This window comes from Geotrypetes seraphini, chromosome 14 (genome assembly GCF_902459505.1).
Source record: "Geotrypetes seraphini chromosome 14, aGeoSer1.1, whole genome shotgun sequence".
NCBI classification, from domain to species: Eukaryota; Metazoa; Chordata; class Amphibia; order Gymnophiona; family Dermophiidae; genus Geotrypetes; species Geotrypetes seraphini.
This window is the reverse complement of record NC_047097.1, coordinates 44,691,300-44,716,071: the sequence shown is the minus strand read 5'-3', so window position 1 is coordinate 44,716,071 and position 24,772 is coordinate 44,691,300. Positions and strand designations below refer to the sequence as shown.

General features: G+C 43.4%; 1 protein-coding gene across 1 annotated transcript in view; it reads right to left on the bottom strand.

Annotated features, from left to right (window-relative positions):
- Positions 1-24,772, bottom strand: part of MYO1E (myosin IE) — a 395,564-nt gene that overhangs the window by 220,054 nt on the left and 150,738 nt on the right. The window contains 2 exon segments of the mRNA XM_033920720.1: positions 556-650; positions 11,656-11,745. Of these exon segments, the coding sequence (XP_033776611.1) occupies positions 556-650; positions 11,656-11,745 (185 nt within the window).

Sequence of the window (24,772 nt, the reverse complement as noted above, 5' to 3'; positions counted from 1 at the left end):
TCTTCCTCTGACGTCACTTCCTAGGTGCGGGTCCAGGAAGTGAAGTCAGCAGAAGAGCCGACCCTGGCACGAGCAGCTAAAGAGGTACATGGGAAGAGAAGGGGCACGTGTGTGCAGAAGTGTGTGTGGGGGGTGGAGGAGCATATGTGGGGGAGAGGAGGACTGCTTCCAGCATCCCCACCAAGATGGCACACGGGGTGAACCCCCCCCCCCCCTTTAGGGTCCAATTCACTCAGGCTTTCTCACTATTTAGCATCTATGGGAAACTGAGCAGCAAACCAGACCCCTAGCGCAAATACTGGCTCTGAAAAGGTTCTGAAGGAGAAAAGAGTTGCAACAGAATGGATCTGGGGATTAGAGTGTGAGTCAAGTATTCCAAGTGCTATACCTGAAAACATTTCCTGTGATTTATTTGCAATAACTCCCCTTTAAATACTATAATTACTTCCTTACATCCTACCTAACACAAGGTTACAGTAGCATGTGGCATTTAGGAGAAACTGGCTCGTACACATTCTTTGACAATGAAACATGGCAGATGCAGCCACTGCTTACCTGATAATAACACACTGGTTTTCTCTGTCAATCACCATGTTCCTATACATATTGTCTGCCAAAGCGTAAATATGCGGTGGATTTTCATATTGAGCCTTCAAAGAAACAAACAAGGAAAAGATTAGGCAAAGTCAGTTCAGTCCTGGAACCTCACCTAACAGGTGATTGAATCTTGCCGAGTCTTGCAGGACTGAATATGATTTTCAGAATATGCTTAATGAGTATACACAAGTTACATTTGCATACAATAGGCTTCTATTTCATGCATAGTCAGTGTACATATTCTTGCTCCAGTATTAAGTTAGAAATATTGATGCGGGACATAGTTTTAACACTGAAACATAATTCATAAGGACTTAGAATGAGTATTAAGAGAACCTACTATTTGAGATGTTTGTATACACAGCTCTCCTCCCCACAAAATCATTAAAATGTACGAGGTCTGTTCAAAAAGTTCCAGGACTGATTTTATAAAAATGTATTAAACACTCTTTCAACTTATTCCATTGGGTCCCCTTCAAAGTACTCCCTTTCTCTTTTCCCGACGTTGTTTCCACTTCTGGAAACAGTCCTTAAATGCATCTTCAGGAATCGTCAAAAGTTGCTGTGTTGAATTTTGCTTTATTTCTTCAATGGTGTCAAATCGCTTTCCTTTCAGCGTGCATTTAAGTTTAGGAAACAAAAAGAAGTCAGCAGGTGCCAAGTCAGGGGAGTAAGGTGGCTAGGAAAGAACTGTCATCGTGTTTTTTGTGCAAAATTTGTGAATTTGGACGCATTCAAAACACCTTCCACGACTCATGACATGTTCCCCATAAGCCACTTTCAACATTTCATCAGTTTCTGTAGCGGACTTATCCAATTTAAAACAGAACTTCACTCTGTAGCGCTGCTCATTAAGGTTGCACATTATGAAAAATAGTCGATCATGAAAACACACTTTCACAAAAACTGCTGTAGCTCAGAGATAAAAACAGATATTACATTACATTACATTAGTGATTTCTATTCCGCTTGTGCCTTGCGGTTCTAAGCGGATTACATTAGAAGATGGCTGGTCATTTCCAGGCGATGACAATACAATTATTTGTATAACTTTACAAACTTTGCATACCTAACTTTACATAACTTTTCGTACATAACTTTACATAACTTTACGTGGGTTACTTTGCGTTACTTTACATTATCCTTACCGTGTTTGCATAACTTGCATTAAGTTTACATAATTTATCTTATATAACTTTACAAGACTTTACGTATGTTATTTTACCTTATTATTCCAGTACATTGCATAACTTACATTACATAATATTACAAAGCATAACCTTATGTTATATTACAACGTATAACCTTATGTTACATTACATAATATTACAAAGCATAACCTTATGTTATATTACAACGTATAACCTTATGTTACATTACATAATATTACAAAGTATAATCTTATGTTACCAAAAAATAGGTTGTTATATCTGATTTTTTCGGTATTTGGGGTGACAGTGTTTCTAGATATGAATTGGCTTATCGCCCGTTGCGACTAGATTGGAAGTTGCCTATGGGGACGAAATTGCAGTAGGTTGTGAGTTGCAGGAGGTTATGAAGGGTGAGACGATGAGGGTATATTATAATATTGGGATGTGTTTTTTGAATAGTATAGTTTTTATATCTTTTCGAAACGCTTTGTAGTCCGTAGTTGTGGTCAGCAGCTTGGATATGATGGGGTCAATTTTCGCGGCTTGTGTAGCAAGTAGGTTGTCATATAGCTTTTTGCGTTTTGTGCCTTTGAGTGAGGGGTAGGTGAATGGGGTCTGGGTTCTCCTTACTCTAGTTGAGAGGTTTCGGATTAGGCGGCTGTTTAGGTAGAGAGGTGCTGTTCCGTTTATTGCTTTGAATAATAGACAATGTAGTTTGAATTGAGTTCTTGCTTGTATCGGAAGCCAGTGTGAGTCGAGATAGGCATTAGTGATGTGATCGTATTTTCCTAGCGAGTAGATAAGTCTGAGTGCTGTGTTCTGTACTGTCTGTAATTGTTTGGTCATGTTAGCGGGGCAGGGTAGATAAAGGCTGTTGCAGTAGTCTACAAGTCCTAGTACAAGTGATTGGACTAAGATCCTGTATTGTATTTTGTCAAAGAATTTTCTTATTTTTCGCAGGTTGCGCATGGTGTAGAAGGCTTTTTGGATGGTTTTGTTAGTATGAGTCTGCATTGTGCATCTCCTGTCTATCGTTACTCCCAGGATTTTGAGTGCTGGCTGTATTGGGTATGTGATTGCATTTGTCATCAGATCAGTTAAGGTAGGTTCTTTGTCTTTTTCTAGCAGCAGGAATTTGGTTTTATCCGTGTTCAGTTTCAGTTTGTGGTTGGTCATCCATGTTTCTACCGTTTCCAGAGTTTTATTCAGTTGTCCTGATGAATTGGGGTCTTGGGTATTGAAGGGGAGAAGGATTGTTATGTCGTCTGCGTAGCTGAATGAGACTATATTTAGGGAGTCTAGAGTGGTGCCCAATGAGGATACGTATAGGTTGAAAAGTATGGGTGATAGTGGAGATCCTTGCGGTACTCCACAGGGGTTTGACCAAGGGTCAGATATGTGGTCTTTTGTCTTTACTTTATAAGTTCTAGTTTTAAGGAAGCCTTGGAACCAGTTGAGTACCAAACCTGAGATCCCTATGGCGTCTAGTATCTGGAGAAGTATGTTGTGATCCACTAGGTCGAAAGCTGCTGAAAGATCTAGTTGGATAAGTAGTATCCTGTTCCCTTTGCTGAGGTGTTGGCGGGCTATATCCATTAGAGATACAAGTAGTGTCTCTGTGCTGTGGTTTTTTCTGAATCCTGATTGTGATGGGTGTAGTATGTTGTGGTCTTCTAGGTAGTTGGTGAGGTATTGTGCTACAAGACCTTCTTGTAGTTTGATATATAATGGAATTGAAGCGATGGGTCTGTGGTTGGCTGGATTATTGTTTGGAGCTTTGGAATCTTTTGGTATGGGGGTGATAATAATTTCGCCTAGTTCAGGTGGAAAGTGACCATCTGTGAGTGTGGATTGTAGCCAGTTCATGAGGTTAGCTTTGAACTTGATGGATGCGGTTGTTAGCAGGTACGATGGACAGCTGTTTAGTTCACAAGAGGTTTTACTATATTTGTTGTATAGTCGAGTCATGTCGTTCCATTGTACTTTGGGGAAGTTAGTCCACGTTCTGTCAGCTACTAAGGCATCATCTACTGTTGGTGTTGTTATAATCTCATCGAGGAGAGTTAATGAATTGTTGAATGTGGATCTGATGTTGGTGATTTTGTGTTTGAAGTAGTCTGCTAATTGGTGGGCTGAAGGAGATTGGTTTCCTTGTGTCGCTAGGAAAGGTTTGGTGTCCGTGAGTTTTCTTACTATATTGAAGAGTATTTTTGAGTCTGGGTTTTCAGTGCCTATTAGTTTGGAGTAGTATGCTTTCCTTTTTTCCTTTAGTTTGATGTTATATTGTTTGATTTGGTTTCTCCATGCTACTTTTGTTTGGTCTTGTTTCTGTTTTTTCCATATTCTTTCGAGGTGTCTGCATTGTCTTTTTAAATGGAGTAGTTCGGCGTCGAACCATTTGTCTGAAGGTCTACAGATTTTGTTTTTTGTTTTTATTGGTGCTAGCTCGTTCAAAGTAGCTTCGCTAAGGGTACGCCAGTGGGTTACAAATTCTTTGGGGTTGATGTGGTCGAATGCTGGATCTACCTTCTCCCAAAATGTAGTAGGATTGATTTTCTTTCGTGTGTTGATGTGGATTTTTTGGGGTGCGGGTTTGTGGTTGTTTTGAGCCCAATTTATAGTGAAAGTGTATTTGTAGTGGTCTGACCAGAGGGAGGGGTGCCATACTCCGTTGGATGTGTGTATGTTTTGAGTGTCAAGGTTATGGGACGTGAATGCTGCAATGTCCAGTTGGTGGCCTTTTTCGTGTGTGGGTTCGGGGTTGAGTATCTGATAGGATAGGGTATCGAGATATGAGAGTATTCCCTCTACTTGTTTGGAGGAGTGGTCTTCTAGATGGAGGTTTAAGTCTCCGAGGAGTAGGTTGTGGGTGGATGTTAGTGAATTCTGGAGAATGAATTCTTCGAGTTCTTGTTTTGATGCGGACCATTTCCCTGGTGTGACATAGCATAGAATGCAGGTCAGGTTTCCGGAGAGAGTGTTATCGGAGAGATGACAGGCTAGAAGGTCCAGGTGTGGGGATGAGTTCTTGGCTAGGACTTTTAAGTTAAAGTTGTTTTTTACTATGATGGCTAACCCTCCCCCTCGTTTGTTTTCTCGACAAACAAGCTCTAGTTTATATCCTTTTGGGCAGAGATCTATTATGCTTGGGTCGGAGTCTGAAGTGATCCATGTTTCAGCTAAGAATAGGCAGCCTAGCTGATCTTTGATTAGCCAATCTTTGATTAATTCCACCTTTGGATTAATTGATCTTATGTTCATGTAAGCACATTTTATTGGTGTGAAATTTGTAAATGAGAATTGTGAACTGATTGAGTTGAGGAAGGTTCTTGGAGGTGTCAAGAGTTTATGGCTGTTTGTCTTGGGTTTTGGTGGGGGTCGTTTACCCCAGGATGTTGGGATGCTTTCTAGACTGGAGTTAGGACATGGTGTCAGAGTTCTGAGGGAGTGGAGTTTCCTGGCTGATGGAGTTTGCCTGAGGACTGTTGTAATGATTGGGATGGAGTAAGTATGGTAGCCTTCTGTTTTCCAGTTGGATATGAGGAGGGTGAGCAACAGAAGGACAAGCAGGATTTTAGGATGGCGGGTTGCCATTGTTGGTGAGTAAGGATTGCTAGGGCGTTAGTTGCTAGATATACGATGTGTGTGATCTGGCTGTTAAGATTATCTCTTAGCTGTTTCTTTATCTTATTTTGGGGAGCTGGTGAGCTGCTTGTTTCTAGTTTGCTTCACTACTGCCGCTTCACGAAGGCGCTCACTAAGGCGCATGCGCCTTTGTCGTGCGCCTTCGTCGGCGCGCCGAACGGCTGCGCGCCGTGGGCAGTCAAATTTTAAACGATCTGTCCCTCGCTGGTCACGGGAGAGGGGCGGAGCGGAGCTCGCACGCTCTCCTCTCCTCGGATCTCCGGCGGCTCTGCTGGTGGCTGGGGTTGCCCGGAAAATGGCTGCGCGCCGTGGGCAGTCAAATTTTAAACGATCTGTCCCTCGCTGGTCACGGGAGAGGGGCGGAGCGGAGCTCGCACGCTCTCCTCTCCTCGGATCTCCGGCGGCTCTGCTGGTGGCTGGGGTTGCCCGGAAAATGGTTGCGCGCCGTGGGCAGTCAAATTTTAAACGATCTGTCCCTCGCTGGTCACGGGAGAGGGGCGGAGCGGAGCTCGCACGCTCTCCTCTCCTCGGATCTCCGGCGGCTCTGCTGGTGGCTGGGGTTGCCCGGAAAATGGCTGCGCGCCGTGGGCAGTCAAATTTTAAACGATCTGTCCCTCGCTGGTCACGGGAGAGGGGCGGAGCGGAGCTCGCACGCTCTCCTCTCCTCGGATCTCCGGCAGCTCTGCTGGTGGCTGGGGTTGCCCGGAAAAATATCAACAAACGGAAAAAAAGGAGTTACTCGTAAGGTTTCAAATTACTCAATACCGCCTAGCGCATCTCAAAAGAACTTCCCTTTAGCGTGCAATTCAAACTGTTCTGGAACTTTTTAAACAGATCTCATATATTCTAAAAGCACAAAATAGAGATGTATTTTGTCATACTCACCTGTGTGGCCATTTTCTGCCACAGTGGTCATCAAAAATAGAAATGGGCTTTTTGAAACAAATGTCATTCACCAAGTGCACACCATTTATATATATCTCTGGATTCTATAGACCAACTGGGAATTCCAGGTGCTGTAGGCTGAGGGGCCCTATGTTGGGCAGTAGCGACATATTAGAGCCGCACACTGTGCAGGAGAAGGCAATGGCAAACCACTCCCGTACTCTGCCGTGAAACATCACAGGGTAGATTCCTTAACGTGCGTGTGCGACGAGTCAGTGGCCGACTCAGTGGCATGATCCATCTGGATTCTATAAAGGTCACCAAATTTGGGCATGAATCCCGATCATGGCCTATAACAATTATGAGTTTCCAATGATTTAATTATTGCAGCTAACAAGCACTTAATTGGCACTAAATTATGATTTGGGTGCTGATCTGGTTACACATTATTCTGTAATAATGGGCACTTAATTGGATTATGTACAACTCAAAGGGGGTGTGGCCAAGGGAGGGGCAAGATGATCAGGGGCATTCACAAAAGATGCATGCAGTGTTATAGAATAGTGGGGATCTATACTCGACTTGATTACCAGGACTTATACCAGGTTTCAGCTGGTGTTTATGGTTTATTATTTATAGTCCGCCTTTAACGAGGCAGATTACAACTTTACACACATAATAAAATTACAAAACAGTATTAAACACATCATATCATCAACAATCTTCTTCTGCAATGAAACATCAATAATCATATTTCATCTTACAAAATAAATGACGCGTCAACATTAAAAAAAAATTATATAAATCCTGCTGCTGTCCGATATAAACTGGGAGTTTATTCCATTCAGTAGGACCTGCACAGGAAAATATACTAGCTCTCACAGCTTCCAAATGCAATTTCTTTCTTGTTGGAATAATCAACTGAGTGCCCCAGAGAGCGTAATACATTGGAGGCTATATAAGGTAAAATACAATCTTGCAAATATTTCAGTGCCAACTGATGTTTACTCAAATAGACCAACATCAATAATTTATACTGCACTCTTCAGTATACTCTATCTTCAGTCAGTAAAATGCAACATAATATGAAGAAACGTGATCTTATCTTTTCATGCCAAATAACACATGAATGATAGAATTTTGAATAACTTGTTGCAATAGTCATAAGAACATAATAACCTTACTGGGTCAGCAGCCAGTCCTCACGGTGGCCAATTCAGGTCACTAGTACCTGGCAAAAACCTAAAGAGTAGCAAGATTCTATGCTACTGATCCAGGGCAAACAGTGGCTTCCCCCATATCTTTCTCAATAACAGACTATAGACTTTGCCTCCAGGAAATTGTCCAAACCTTTCTTAACACCAGCTATGCTATCTGCTCTTACCACAACATCTGGCAATTCATTCCAAAGATTAACTATTCTTTGAGTGAAAAAATATCCTCCTATTGGTTTTGGAAAATCGTTCCACTTGTACCCGTTCTACTCCACTCAGGATTTTGTAGATTTCAATCATACCTCCCCTCAGCCATCTTTTTTTCCAAGCGGAAGAGCTCCAACCTTTTTAGTCTTTCTTCATACGAGAGAAACTCCTTCCCCTTTATCATCTTGGTCGCTCTTCTTTGTATCTTTTCTAGCGTCGTTATATCTTTCTTGAGATAAGAAGACTAGAACTGAATGCAATACTCCAAATGAGATTGCACCATGGAGCGATACAGAGGCATTATAACATTCTTAGTCTTCTTAACCATCCCTTTTTTAAATAATTCCTAGTGTCTTGGTTGCTTTTTGGGCCGCCACCGCACACTGAGTGGAAGTTTCATCATATTGTTTACAATGACACCCAGATCTTTTTCTTGACCGCTAACTCCCAAGGTGGACCCTAGTATCTAGTAACTGTGATTTGGGTTATTCTTCCCAATGTGCATCACTTTGCATTTGTCCACATTACATTTTATCTATCACCCAGTCTTCAAATTTCCTAGGGTCTGCCTGCAATTTTTCACAATCTGCATGTGTTTTAACAACTTTGAACAATTTGGTGTCATATGCAAATTTAATCACCTCACTCGTTGTTCCAATTTCCAGATCATTTTATAAATAAGTTAAATAGCACCAGTCTCAGTACAGATCCATGCGGTACTCCACAGTTAACTCTCCTCCATTGTGAAAAATGATAATTTAACCCTACCCTCTGCTTTCTATCTGATAACCAATTCCTAATCCACAACTGAGCTTTGCCACCTGTTTATTCACACCTTCAAGCTTAATGCACCTGCAAGGATCTTCTCGACTCCCTCCTAGACTCTTACTGAAAATGCGGTGTAGACAGAGCCCTAGATAGGGAAGGGGTAAAACGCGGACCTCACGGACTTGATGGACTTCGTGGATCTAAAACCGCACGACCTTAAAAATCTGAGGTCCATGCCACTTGTAGTTAGTTTCTGGCTCTGAAAGACCTCGATGACAATTTAGCGCTGACGGCTCCGTCTCAGCATAGGGAGGGAAAAGTATTAGGATCCGTCAGTGCTAAAATGTCATAAAGGTCTGTCAGAGCCAGAGACTAGTGCTGGAGCGGCTCTAAAATGAATCCTTTAAACCGGTTTCCTGCAGTCCCAGTACATTTAAAAATTTGAGGTCCGCAGCTCTTACAGACCTCTATGACATTTTAGCACTGACAGATCCTAATACTTTTCCCTCCCTAAGCTGAAACGGATCCGTCAGCGCTAAATTGTCATCGAGGTCTGTCAGAACCAGAAACTAACTACAAGTGGCAGAGCAGGGCAGGCAGGAGAGCTCGGGGCCTGGAGGGGGTGTCAGGCTGATCTCTCTTGCCTGTTCGCCGGACTCTCCTGCTCTCTGCCACTGTTCTCCGCAGTGCAGGCTCATTTTAAAACCACAGGCTTGCACTGCAGGGAATGGCGGTAGAGAGCAGAAGAGTCCGGGAGCAGGTAAGAGAGATCTGGGCAGAGCAGGGCAGACAAGAGAGATCGGGGCCTGCGGGGGATGTCGGGTAGGGCCGGTGTGTCTTGCCGGTGCCTGATCTCTCTTGCCTGCTCGCCGGACTCTCCTGCTCTCTGCCGCCGTTCCCTGCAGTGCAGGCCTGTTTTAAAACCACGGGCTTGCACTGCAGGGAATGGGGGCAGAGAGCAGGAGAGTCCGGGAGCAGGCAAGAGAGATCTGGGCTGGGCTGAGCCCTGATAGCAGTGACAGGAAGCTGCTTCTCCTGTCACTACTGTCAGGGTGTGCGCATGAGCGGGGAGCGCTCTGGCAGTGGGTAGGGGGGAGGGGCGTGCTAACGATCGTCCCCATTTGCATGCAGGCCTTTACTGAATCAGTCGGCCAGCATGCAAATGGAAACGGATCATGCACGGTTTGGACGTTTAGTGAATCCTGGCCATTGACTCAGAAGAGAAACTAGCAGTCATGGCAGCTAAAAGATGCTGCTTTGTTTTTTCAAGCATGCCTTAGGGGTTTTTTTTTTTTGCCTATGATAGAATGCTGAAAGGGAGCTAATTAATAATTTAAGCTCTCCTTTCTAGTTTCAAAGCAGTGTCAGCTTTGTAAACATCTGAGGCGTTTCCCCATTGAGTTGTACCGGCTTGAAGTTAGCTTGCAGTTATATGTCTATGAGGGGTTGAGGCATTGAGCATTTTCCACCAGTGTGTATTTAAATTGGAATTTGGTTTGTTTTGTTTGACTTTGGATTTTGTTTCCAGTTCTCCATTGTTTGTTTTTTTATATGTTGTTATTACATATTTTTAGTTTATCAGGTACTTTAGCTAGATTGTGAGCCTTCGGGACAGATAGGGTGTTTTTTTTCTCAAGTATCTAATTTCATTTAAGTTTGATACTTTCTAAACCACTTAGGTCAGTAAAATGCAGGAGCGGTATATCAAATCTTAAATAAACATATATCAAATAAAGATAACCATAACCACCTGCTCCCATGCAGGTGTAAAAGAATGCAAACTCATACCTGCATCTCCATATCCACCATGTTTTGAAAAAATGTTTGCAATTCCATGGGTATTTTATCACAATCTAACCAGGCATCTGAAGCATGCATACGTACACGCCTTCCTTCTCCCCACCCCCATACATTCATACAAGTCATCTTTCCTTAAAAAATAAGCTAAAAATGACTAAAAATGGGCTTGCTGAAGGGTGCAGGGATACTGATGGAGAATAGAGCAATTCCTCGTGTTCATCAGGACATAATCACAAAGGGGATAATTATATAAGAGGCACCTACAGTTAGGTGCCTAACTTACGCTGGGTTTTATTAAACTGCAGAAGAGCTTCTTTCCGTGGGCCGATGAGGTAAATGCTCCAACATTCATAGGAACTGAATGAACGTTGGAGCATTTATCTCGCCAGACCGCAGTATGAAGCTCTTCCACGGTTTAATACAAGGAGCCCTTAATTAGTAAGTTATTTATATTAAGAATGTTAACAAGCTCATATCTGAAAACAATAAAAATGAATTGGGTAATAGGTGCCTATCTTCTTGGGCGCGATTCTACAAAAGTTAGACGCCTATCACATGGCACCTAGTGGCGCCTAACTCCAAAGTACGCATGTTTAGGGGCGGAGTAGGATTTAGGTGCTGCTAGGCATGATTCTATAGGCCTTTAAAAGCCTGGCCTATATTACAGGTGCCTACGTTTTAAGTTAGAGCCAGTTTCAGGGATTCCTGCCAGCTTAGCTGATAGGGATTCCCCCCCTGCCAGGATCAGCTGAGCTGCGAAGCCCTATACCTCTCCCCTCGACATGCTCCAACATCCTCCCAACATTGCTGGACCCCCCTGATATCCCCGGACCCTCCCCGACATCCCCCACCATTATTGGATTCCCCCTCCCATATCCCCAGACCCCCCATACCTGCTGATGACAGATCAGCAGGAGGGAAGCCCACTCCCTCCTGCCCAGAGGGCCGTGTGCTGTGAATGACAGGCCTTCCCCCTCCCAATGCATCTTGGGATGCAGTGGGAAGGGCCTAAGGCACTGATTGGCTCAAAATTTTTAATATTTGGTATAGCCCTGGTTATTATAATAATAATAATAACTTTATTTTTCTATACCGCCTTAGTCAGGCGACTTCTAGGCGGTTCACACTGAAAGAAGGTTGGACAGGAGCCTAAAATAGAAAAGTTACATAAACAAGATAGAAACTAATTTAAGTTCCATGGGTAATGAATACATGGAAATTGGAGCTTCCTGGGAGATTGAGTAGCGTTTATGGGGTTTCTCTTCTCTTTTTTTCTTTTAATGACCATTCTATTACAAAACGCATTTTAGCCTACAACTAGAAGCTTCTCTTTTACAAGCGTTTGTTAATCACTTCCACAACATAGCTTCTCAGAAACTGATACTTACAGCTCCTTGATACATTTCAACTTCTTTTTCTCCAAAGTAAGGCATTTGCTTGAAGGGATTCACAGAGATTAACACAGGTCCAATGTATGTCTGTACAGAGACTGTTAAGGTTCATCAGACACCAGATTAATTATGTTCACTTGCTCTGCATCAGTGCTGGTGATGCATCTTTCATCTATTATCTATAGAAAAAACTGCTTTCAACATTGGTTTTCTCTATACAACAACCTGCATCAATGATCAAGAACAGGCAATCTGGCTATCAGCTGACCTACAGTGATCATATTGAGCATGAACTAATATTACTAAAAGTATAATAATAATATGATTACGGTATATACAGTAGCGTGCCCTGGACTCAAATAGGATCTCAGAATCATACCCTTGCATGACAAATTCTGGACAAGGAAGAGGCAGAAAGCAAGAATATCATTTTTACTGCAAAAGTAAGTTCAATAGATTGATGAAGGAATTGGTATGGTAATTTATAGAAAGTTAGTGACAGAATAAAAAAAAAAATATATAGTCCATGGTTCTAGTCTCCTAACTACAAAATGGCTATTCTTTGGTGACCATTATTATTTGTTAGGCTTTGGGCCTCTATGTACTCTTCCACTGCTTGTAATTTAATTAAAGACTTTGGACTACATCCTATAGTGCCCTCGTGTTTGTGAAAGGTTTGTGGTCAATCTCTACTCTGAAAGTATCAATAACATTCTTAACACACACCAATGTAGTTGCATCTTAACAGGGAAAATGTATGTAAACAAGGGTGGATATAGAAAGTACTCTACATATAATGCTACAGATGAATTCTAGAAACTGGCAAAATAGCCTAATGATTAGAGCAGAGAGCTGAGAACCAGAAAAGTCAGGGCTCAGATCCCACCCTACTCCTTGTAGGAGGCCAACCGAATATCAGTTACAGTGCTGAAACTGGCCCAAAATCTCTTTCTGCCTGGTTTGATTTTGGCAAAAGGCTATGGCCATGATTTTGGTTTCACAGAAAATGATGGTGTGTTTTCAGTGGAAACCAAAAATTTGTGCTTTGTCCTGTTTGTCTCCCTCCCCATCCCCTCCAAACAGTAGTTGCTTTTTCCTTCTGCCCCCCTCCCCCCCACCTCAGGCCTGTTTTATAATCCCGGGCAGACTAAGATATAGTCAGGGCAGGAGTGATTCCCAGTCACTCCTGCTCAGGCAGGCTCTGCTCTGAAAATGGCTGCCATGACCTCTAGTGGCAATCTTACGAGACTGCCACAAGAGATCGCTGCAGCCATTTTGAAAATAGAGCAGACATGGGCAAAAGCAACTGAGGATTACTCATGCCCTGACCACACCAGTAGACCATAAGGAATTATAAAATAGTCTGGGAGGGGGGAGCTATTCTGTGTATGTGTATGTGTACGTGTGTGTTTGTGGTTTATGCATTGGATTTAGATCTGCTCTTCTTTGTGGCTGAATGTAACTTGCCTTGAGCAGCTACTGAAAAAGGTGTAATCCAAATATAAATACATATTATTTCAAGCTAATTTATTTAGGTCTTGGGGCAATATAAACTTGAACTTCTTCAGCTTTTTCAATTAAGGAGATAATTCCTTCAAGACATAGGCAGCGGAATGCTTTTTTGTTTAGGGGGGCCCACAAGCTCCGCCCCAGACCTACCCAAACTCCGCCCCTGATTCCACCCTCATAATAATACTAATTGTACTGCAATTTCTTCTATCCATTTTTCATATACACACAATATAATCTTATTAATAAATAATGGTAACCACAAAATTAAAAAAACACAAAGCACACTGTACGCAGAGAAAATGTTAATTATCATTTATATTCGGGGGGAGTTTCAAAGATGTCAAGGCAGATGACTTTAAAATATGCAATGTCACCTCAGTAAGAACTATAGAAAAATATTTTCTTTCTTTTGCATCCAACATTTCTTTCACAATCCAGCTCCATCCCCTTTGGGTCCAGGTCTCTATCTCTTTTCCCTCTGCTTACCCTCCCCAGATCCAGTGTCAGTTCTCCTTTGTACCTACTACCACCTTTGTTCCAGGTCTCCCTCTCTCTCCCTCCTCTGTCATGATTTTCCATCTCTCTGTTCTTCCTCAGGGTCTCTCCCCCTCTGTCTTCACCTCCCAAAGACCAGCATCTGCCTCCTGTCTTTCCCATTTGGTCCAGACCTTTCTCTCTCTCTGTCTTTCTTCTGCTTACAACCCCCTCCCTCCGGTCTTTCTCTGCCTCTCTCTCTCCTTCCATCCTCCCTCCCTCCTTCCTATGTCCCCCTCACTGCTTTCCAGCCTTTGTCCCACCCCCTCCCCTGAAGCCAGCCTGCCTGCCTCCCTCCCTGCCACGCTGAAGCCAGCCTGCCTGATTCCCTCCCACAATGAAGACTGGCCTACCCACCATCGATTCTTCCTTCCCTCTGGTCTGTTGTTGAAGCCAGTCTGCCTCCCTCCCTGCCGTGCCATAGTTTGGCCTCCCCACCGCCAATTCTTCCTTCCCTTGGGTCCACCGCAGAAGCCAGCCTGCCTCTCTCCCTCCCTGCCAACCAAAACCTGGCCTACCCACTGCTGATTCTGCCTCCCCTCCCTTGGTCCACCGTCACTCGCCACCCACTGCTGCAGCAAATCCAAGAAGGGAAGAGCCAGATGCTGGCCCACAAGCCTTCACCCAACGTCAATTCTGACGTCGGGGAGGCTTGTTGACAAGTGGCGTGCATTGCTGCATGCGCTTGGCCCTTCCTTTCCCTTCCTGCAGTTACAGCGGTGAGCAACAGCGGCGGTCAGCTCATGTACCCCCTGTCCTACAGGGTGGGAAATTTTTGGGGAGGCTTTGGCCACTGTGCCCCCCCCCCCCGTTCTGATGCCTATGCTTCAAGCTGTGTACCAGTTTATAGTGTGGCTCACCAGCCACTAGGGTTCTCACATTTTGTTGAATAAATCTGCCACATGCAAACTCATGGAACCTTGGGTTCTAACATTCAGCTTCTTCTTACAAATCACATAGCTTAGTTACAGAAAAATCCAGCTAAGCCAGGTTTGATGACAGCCATATGTTTCAACATATGATTCTTTCTAAAACGGAAACCTCTCAGGAAGCAGGTATTCCTAATGACATAAACAGAATGAAATGAACTTGCAAACGGGCCCACATCCACCTTAAATAGGTCTGATGTAGTTAAAGATCGGCCAGTCATTCTCAAAAGAGAATCAGAAAAATTTCCCTCAACATTCAGTGAATGCCAGTTCCTGTCAGGAAACCAGTCTTATGGATGTGAATGAAGTTCTGCTACAGTGGAAGGGTGGGTTTTCCAGACAGCTGTGCTCAGACACAAATACGATTTCTGATGCTGCCAGAGTGGACAAGGTTCTGTAAATACTGGTCTGATAGGGGTCTGCAAACTCTTAGTAAAGTACCAGAAAACCCAATTATAATTTAGGGGAAGATATTTGAGTCTCTAGTTTGCATAAAACCACTATGAATATATAAACATACAAGAATATTCTACTGAAAACCATACATTCAATTGCCCCAGAGCAATAGTATCAAATTTAAATTACATCTCTCAAAAACTCAGTAACATGTAGCTGACAGTGAAGCTCCCTCAGTAAAAAAAATATCCTGAGACACAGTGAGTTTATTTTTGGAAACTGAGAACAAGACTGCAGCAAAGTTTAGGTAACCTGTGGGAGCAAAGGGGGTTTAAACCATTTTTAAGACAAAGTGGATCGATTTTTCACTCCGTTAAAAATTACAAAGACTATGGGACAATCGATGAAGTTACAGGGAAATACTTTTAAAACCAATAGGAGGAAATTATTTTCCACTCAGAGAATAGTTAAGCGTTGCCAGAGGATGTAGTAAAAGCGGATAGCGTAGCTGGTTTTAAGAAAGTTTTGGACAAATTCCTGGAGGAAAAGTCCATAGTTTATTATTGAGAAAGACATGGGGGGATGCCACTGCTTGCTCTGTATCGGTAGCATGGGATATTGCTACACCTTGGATTTTGGCCAGGTACTAGTGACCTGGATTGGCCACCGTGAGAACGGGCTACTGGGCTTGATGGACCATTGGTCTGACCCAGTAAGGCTATTCTAATGTTCTTATTATAACATAGAAACATGATGGCAAATAAAGGCCAAATGGCCCATCCAGTCTGCACATCTGCAGCATCCACTATCTCCTCCTTTCCCTAAGAGATCCCAAGTACCTGTTCCATGCATTCTTGAATTCAGATACAGTTTTTATCTCCTCCACCTCTACTGGGAGACTATTCCTTTCATCTACCACCCGCCTAACACTTCTTAAACTCATTCTATGCCCTCTCAATTGAAAAGTGACTCGCCTCATGCGTATTTATGCCACATAGGTATTTAAATGTCTCTTTCATATCTCCCCTCTTCCACGTTTCCTCCAATGTATACATATTGGGATCTTTAGGTCTGTCCCCGTACTCCTTATGACATAGACCACCAACCATTTTAGTTGCCTTTTTCTCTGGTCTGACTTCATTCTGTTTATATCTTTTTGAAAGTGTGATCTCTAGTGTCTCACCAAAGTCAGGAACATAAATACCTCCTTTTACCTACTGGCCATACATCCCCCTAAGCACCCTAGCATCCATCTAGCTTTCGCTGTTGCCTTTTCAACATCTTTGGCCACCTTAAGATGATCACATACTATCATACCCAAGTCCTGCTCCTCTTTCATTCACAAAAGTTCTTCACTCTCCTAAATTGTACCATTGTTCCCTCTGGTTTTTGTAGCCCAAATGCATGACTTTGCATTTCTTAGCACTAAATCTTAGCTGCCAAATTTCAGACCCTTCCTCATGTTTTCCACACCATAAGAACATAAGAATTACCGCTGCTGGGTCAGACCAGTGATCCATCATGCCCAGCAGTCTGCTCTTGCAGTGCCCTAACTGAGACCAGCCCTACCTGCGTACGCTCCGGTTTAGCAAGAACTTGTCTAATTTTGTCTTGCATTCCTGGAGGGTGGTTTCCTCTATAACAGCCTCCGGAAGAGCATTCCAGTTTTCCACCACTCTCTGGGTGAAGAAGAACTTCTTTAAGTTTGTACGGAATCTATCCCCTTTTAACTTTAGAGAGTGCCCTCTCGTTCTCCCTATCTTGGAGAGGGTGAACAACCTGTCTTTATCTACTAAGTATATTCCCTTCATTATCTTGAATGTTTCGATCATGTCCTCTCTCAGTCTCCTCCTTTCAAGGGAGAAGAGGCCCAGTTTCTCTAATCTCTCACTGTACGGCAACTCCTCCAGCCCCTTAACCATCTTAGTCGCTCTTCTCTGGACCCTTTTGAGTAGTACCGTATACTTCTTCATGTACGGCGACCAGTGCTGGACAAATTATTCCAGGTGGGGGCGCACCATGGCCCGGTACAGAGGCATGATAACCTTCTCCGATCTGTTTGTGATCCCCTTTTTAATGATTCCTAGCATTCTGTTCGCCCTTTTCGCCGCCACCGCACATTGTGTGGATGGCTTCATTGACTTTTTGACCAGTACTCTCAAGTCTCTTTCCTGGGGGGTCTCTCTGAGTACTGCACCTGACATCCTGTATTCGTGTATAAGATTTTTGTTACCGACATGAATCACCTTACACTTATCCACGTTAAATCTCATTTGCCATGTCACAGCCCATTTCTCGAGCATGTCCCATTGCAGGTCTTCGCAAACATTCTGCATCTTCACTATTTTGAATAGCTTCGTATTGTGTGCAAATTTAATCACCTCACTCGTCATACCAATTTCCAGGTCATTTATAAATATGTTGAAGAGCACGGGTCCAAGCACCGAACCCTGCGGCACTCCACTCATGACGCTTTTCCAGTCCGAGTATTGTCCATTTACCCCCACTCTCTGTTTCCTATCTGCCAACCAGTTTTTTATCCACATGTGTATTTCACCCTCGATTCCATGGCTCACAATTTTTTGAAGTAATCGTTCATACAGGATCTTGTCGAACGCCTTCTGAAAATCGAGCTATACAATGTCGACCGGGTCGCCCTTGTCTATCTGCCTGTTTACTCCCTCGAATAATAATAATAATAATAATAACAGTTTATATACCGAGGACCGTGAAGTTCTATGAGGTTTATAATGATTAGAAAGATACGCTACCTAGGTATTTGCGTTTATAATTAGTTTTTCCAGGTCTTTGCCCCATAATGCCACCTGGTAAGAGAGAAGATGTTGATGGTGTCTTTTAAATTTACATCCTCTAACCGGTGGGGAGATGAACTTCAGGTGTGTACTTCTCTTATGTCTATTGGTTGAGAAGTAGAAGAGGTCAATTATATATTTAGGGGCTAAACCGGATAGTACCTTAAAGCAAAAACATCCCAGCTTGAACTTTGCACGTGCCTCCATCGGCAGCCAGAGTAGGAGTCAGTAGGAAGGGGTTATATGAGTGGACTTCTTCAACCCAAGGATAGAAACATAGAAAATGACGGCAGAAAAGGGCCACAGCCCATCAAGTCTGCCCACTCCAATGACCTACCCCCCCCCAACCTCACTCCCCCAGAGATCCCACGTGAGTATACCATTTTCTTTTAAAATCCGACACGCTGATGGCCTCAATCAACTGCAGAGGTAGTTCGTTCCAATGATCGACCACCCTTTCGGTGAAGAAGTACTTCCTGGAATCACCGAAAGGGTGGTCGATCATTGGAACGCTGCATTCTGCACCACTTGCAGTCTCTGCATGTTCTTCTGGGAGATTACCAGATGGGCGATGCTACAATAATCGAGATGGCTTAGTATTAGGGATTGTACCAGAATTCTGAATGATGATGCGTCAAAGTATGCTATAATAGACCTAAGCTTCCAGAGAGTAAAAAAAAACCTTTCTGACTAGGGAGTTCACTTGGTCTTTCATGGTTAGGCCTTGGTCCAAAATTATCCCCAGAACCTTCATTGTAGGTTGAATAGGGTAGCTGAGTTTGTTGATGCATAGTGATATTGTGGTGACAAGTGGGTGTGGCGAAGCCACATAGAATTTAATTTTTTCTGGATTAAGCTTCAGTCTGAATTCTGTCGTCCATTGTTCCATTAAGTTTAGTACTTCTGTTACCATAGGGGTAGCTTCAGAGAGAGAAGTAGAGAACAGAATAATGATTGTAAAGTCTTCTGCGTAACTGAATAATTTTATATCTCGCTGGGCCAGCTGTATGCCTAGTGATGACATGTAAAAATTGAAGAGCAGTGGGGATAATGGTAACCCCTGTGGAACGCCAGATGGGTTTCTCCAGGTATCAGAGAGGTTGTAATTGAAACGTACTTGATAGGTGCGGGACATAAGGAAACCTTGGAACCAGTCTAATACCTCACCTCTGATACCAATTGCGTCTAAGCATTGTAACAATTTCTCATGATCCACTAAGTCAAAGGCTGAACTCATGTCAAATTGCATGATCAGGGCGTTATGGCCCTTGCTGAATAAGGAGCGTAAGTAATCCAGGATCGCCGCAATCACTGTCTCGGTGCTAAACAGAGGTCTGAAGCTAGATTGGGTTTCATGTAAAAGAGAGAACTGATCAAGGTATTCCATCAATTGGGTATGTACCAGACCTTCAATGATTTTTACGAAGAGTGGGATGGATGCTACTGGTCTATAGTTGGTTACCGATGCTAAGGATTGTTTACGATTTTTTGAAATTGGGGTAATTATAATGTGACCGTTATTAGTTAGGAATTTTCCATTTTTAAAATTATCGGTCAGATAATTCCACAATGTTAGTTTAAAGTTTAATGGGGCTGCTTTCATAATGTTAGGGGGGACAGGGATCCAGAATGCAGTGTGTAGTGTACTTGTTATATAGTTTGATGTAATTATTCCATTCTAGATCTTGAAAGGAGTTCCAAATCATATCCGCTGGTATTTCATTTTCTAGTATGTTGGATATTTGTTGTGCACATTTGTTGTTTGTCGAACAGTTGTTTCTTAGGTTTATAATTTTTGAATCAAAATGCTGTGCTAGATCATTTGCTGAAGGAAGCTTAGTATTATGCATGGATTGAGTGTGGCGTGTAGTGTCAAATAAATTTGTAACCAAGTTGGACAGTTCTTTTGTGTTGATTCCTTTTGCACTGTTATTGGATGTATTAATTTTAGATGAATAGAATGCTTTTCATTTTTCTTTTATCAATAGTTTATAGCTCTTTATGTTGGATCTCCAATTGTTTCGGTCTGATATTTTTCCCGTTTTTTTCCAGATCCTTTCTAATCGTCTGTTTTATTTTTAATAGTTCAGAGTCGAACCGTTTATTATATTTATTTGAACAGTTTTTACTGTTTCGTTTAGGGCAGAGGTGTCCAATGTCGGTCCTCGAGGGCCGCAATCCAGTCGGGTTTTCAGGATTTCCCCAATGAATATGTATGAGATCTATTAGCATACAATGAAAGCAGTGCATGCAAATAGATCTCATGCATATTCATTGGGGAAATCCTGAAAACCCGACTGGATTGCGGCCCTCAAGGACCGACATTGGACACCCCTGGTTTAGGGGCAATTTTATCTAGAATGGATGTGCTTGTTTTCATCCAATGATCCTAAAAATCATCCCCTTCTCCTATTTCCTCTCATAATTCATAATGTGCCCAGTATTCCTCTGGGTTGATATGACCCCTTGTGAGATGTTCTTTTTTTATCTTTAGGTATAAGAAGTATAGTAAGTTCATCAAGCAAGATCTTCCCTTGCTGAAGTCATGCTAGCTGGTCCTCATCAGATTGTGTCCATCAAGGTGATCAATGATGCAGTCCTTTATCAGAGCCTCTACCATCTTTCCCAGTACCGAGGTCAGACTCACTGGTCTATAGTTTCCCGTATCTCCCCTCAAACCTTTCTTGAAGATCGGTGTAACATTCGCCACTTTCCAGTCTTCCAGAATCCTTCCCAATTTGATTGACAGATTGGCTATTAGTTGAAGCAGTTCAGCTATAGCCCCTTTCAGTTCTTTGATTACCCTTGGATGGATGCCATGGAGGATTTATCATTTTTAAGCCTATCAATCTGCATGCATACCTCTTCTAGACTGACCGTCAACCCTGTCAGTTTCCCATCTTCGTTTCCTGCATATAGCCTGTCTGCTTCCAGTATGTTGTGTATATCCTCTTCGGTAAATATAGACGCAAAAAATGTGTTCAGTTTGTCGGTGATGGCTTTGTCCTCCTTTAGCACTCCCTTTATTCCATGATCATCCAACGGTCCCACCGTTTCCTTCACGGGTCATTTCCCCTTAATATATCAAAAGAACAGCTTGAAGTTTTTCGCCTCTTTGGCTATTCTTTCCTCATAGTCTCTTTTGGCCCCTCTTACCACCTTATGGCACCTGCTTTGATGCTGTTTGTGCTTTTTCCAGTTTTTGTTTGTTTTTGATCTTTTACATTTCTTAAACGAAGTCTTCTTGTCTCTGATCGCTTCCTTCACTGCTACAGTGAGCCACGCTAGTTCCTTGTTCTTTTTCCTCTTGGATCCCTTGTTGATACGTGGTATATATAGATTTTGCGCTTCGGTGACTGTGTCCTTAAAAAGGCACCATGCTTGCTGTAGTGTTTTTACAGTGCTTATCCTCTTCTTAATCTTCTTCTCCACCATGAGTCTCATCCCTTTTTGGAAGTTCAGTGCCTTGGCCGTCATTCTGGATCAATGTTTCACCCCTGTGTCCAAATTGAAGCAGATCATATTGTGATCACTGCTTCCCAGCATCCCTTCTACTTCTATGCCTTGCGCTGGTCCTCATAGTCCATTTAGAATTAAGTCCAGAATTGCATTTCCTCTCGTATTTTCCTTGACGAGTTGTTCCAGGAAGCAATCGTCTCCAACATCCAGGAACTTGGTCTCCCTACTGAAGCCGGAGGTGCCTAGGTTACAGTCTATCCCCAGATAATTGAAGTCACCGATGATAACTGCGTTGCCTCCCTTGCAGTTGTGTTTAATCTCATCTGTCATCTCTTCATCAATTTCCTTGGACTGTCCTGGGGGTCGGTAGTAGATGCCTATCTTCATTTCTGATCCATTTGTTCCTGGAATTTTGACCCATAGAGATTCTTATTCTTCATTTCCGGTGTGTTCTTTCCAGTAGACTCAATTCCCTTTTTGACATATAGGGCAATGCCCCCACCTTTTTGACCTACTCTGTCTCTGCGGTATAGCTTGTATCCCAGTAGCACAGTGTCCCAGACATTTTCCTCGTTCTACCATGTTTCCGTGATGCCAATGATGTCAAGGTTATCTTTTTGTGCCATAGCTTCACAATTCCCCCATCTTATTCCTTAGGCTCCTTGCGTTCGTGTACATACACTTGAGTTTGCGGCCTGTTACTTTCTTGCATTTCCTTCCCTCTTGTGTTCCTTTCGATCCATCAGGATTTCTGTCTTGCCTATGATCCGGTGAGTTTTCCCCGCTATCTTCCTGCACGGTATCCTTCTTCCTAGTTTAAAAACTTCTCAATTTCTCTCTTGATGTTGCTTGCAAGTAGCCTCGTTCCGTCTCCACTGAGGTGGAGTCTACCCTTCCTGAACAGCTTGCTCTTCCCCAAGAAAGTCATCCAGTTGAGCACGAAGTGGAATCCTTCTTCTTCACACCAGCGCCTCATCCATGCGTTGACAGCTTGCAGCTCCATCTGCCTCTTCTCATCAGCCCTGGGTACTAGCAGGATCTCCGAGAACGCTACCCTCGGCGTTCTGGTCTTCAGCTTCCTTCCTTGCATCCGGAACTGGTCCTTCAGTACTTCTCTGCTGCAGTTCCTGTTGCTTACGTTGTTTGTCCCCACATGGATCACCACCGCCGTATCTTCCTCTTCTACTCTGTCGATGATCCTGCCGATGCGATCCCATCCTTTGTGTTCTTACCTTAAATGTTCCTTTTTTTTTTTTATAAATTGTAATCCCTCCCATTATCCATTTGTACCAGGTTGTATCAGTTTGTAATAGAACAAAAATGATCTGTATGTAATGTCTTATCTTATCTTATTTTGTCCACCCTGTTTTCTTTTTATGTAACGGAAACATGTTATACGCATTGAAATATATGACATTGCGTAAAAATCAAAGTCTATTAAACTTGAAACTTGCTCACTATGTCTTCTATCTTGGCTCCCAGTAGGCAGGTCACCAACCAATCCTGTCTTCCTCCCATTATGTGGCTGTCGACTTGTCTGATGATGGAGTCCTCCACAAAGATCGCTGTCCTCTCTGTCTTCTCTTGTCTCTCCAGCCACAGGTCCATGTACGTCCATCTCTCCAGATTTTGGTATCATTCGCAAAGAGGCAAACCTTACCAGTCAGCCCTTCAGCAACATCGTTTACAAAAATTTTAAAAAGAACAGTCCCAAGAACCAAACCTTGAGGTACAAACCTTGAGCGTAATAGCGGAGCCACTTCGACAGATATGCAACCTATCCTTAAAAACCGGAGAGATCCCGGAGGATTGGAAAATAGCAAATGTCACGCCCATCTTCAAGAAGGGCGCAAGGGGGGACCCGGGAAACTACAGGCCGGTGAGCCTGACCTCAGTCCCGGGAAAGATGATGGAGGCACTGATTAAAGACAGCATCTGTGAGCACATCGAAAAAAATGGGCAGCTAAAACCGAGTCAACATGGCTTCTGTAAGGGTAGGTCATGCCTCACAAACTTATTGTACTTCTTTGAGGGAGTGAACAGCCAGGTGGATAAAGGGGAATCTATAGACATCATTTACCTTGACTTCCAAAAAGCCTTCGACAAGGTGCCACATGAGAGACTGCTTAAAAAGATATGGAACCACGGGGTACAAGGGGAGGTCCACCGATGGATCAAAAACTGGCTGGCAAACAGGAAGCAGAGGGTTGGCGTAAAGGGCCACTACTCAGACTGGAAAGGGGTCACGAGCGGAGTTCCGCAGGGGTCGGTGCTGGGACCGCTCTTGTTCAATATCTACATAAATGACCTAGAGGCGGGAACTAAGTGTGAAGTCATTAAATTTGCAGATGACACTAAACTATACAGCAGGGCTCAAACCAAGGCAGACTGCGAGGATCTCCAAAAGGATCTAACGCAGCTGGAAAAGTGGGCCGAAAAGTGGCAGATGAGCTTCAACGTGGGGAAATGCAAGGTCATGCACGTGGGGAAAAAGAACCCGATGTTCACATACAAAATGGGGGGAACACCACTAGGGGTTAGTAACCTGGAGAGAGACCTGGGAGTGATGGTAGACGCAACACTGAAGGCATCGGCGCAATGCGCCACAGCCTCCAGGAAAGCAAACAGAATGCTGGGTATCATTAAGAAGGGTATTACGACCAGGACAAAGGCCGCTGTATCGTGCAATGGTACGGCCGCATCTGGAGTACTGTGTCCAGTACTGGTCGCCGTACCTCAAGAAAGACATGGCGGTACTTGAGGGAGTACAAAGAAGAGCAACCAAACTGATAAAGGGAATGGAAAATCTCCCATATACTGACAGATTGAAGCAGTTGGGACTTTTCTCCCTGGAAAAGCGAAGACTTAGAGGAGACATGATAGAAACCTTCAAGATCCTGAAGGGCATAGAAAAAGTAGACAGGGACAGATTTTTTAAATTAAGGGGCACTACAAGCACAAGGGGGCATTGGGAGAAATTGAAAGGGGACAGGTTTAGAACAAACGCTAGGAAGTTCTTTTTCACTCAGAGGGTAGTGGACTACATGGAACGCGCTTCCAGAGGCTGTTGTAGACAAGAAAACATTAAATGGTTTCAAAGAAGGTTTGGATAGATTCCTAGAAGAAAAAGGGATTGGGGGGTATAGATAGGTATAGACCATTGCTCAGGCAATGGGCCTGATGGGCCGCCGCGGGAGCGGACCGCTGAGCAGGATGGACCTATGGTCTGCCTCAGCGGAGGCAACTTCTTATGTTCTTATGTTCTTACACCACTAACATTCCTTTCCTCAGAGTGATCTCCATTGACTAGTACCCTCTGTCGCCTTCCATTCAACCAGTTCCTGACTTAGCCTGTCTCTTTGGGGACCAACCCGAGGGCACTCAGTTTATTTATTAGATAATAATAACTTTATTCTGCTATACCGCCATAGTCGAAAGACTTCTAGACGGTTCACATTCGAAGAAGGCTAG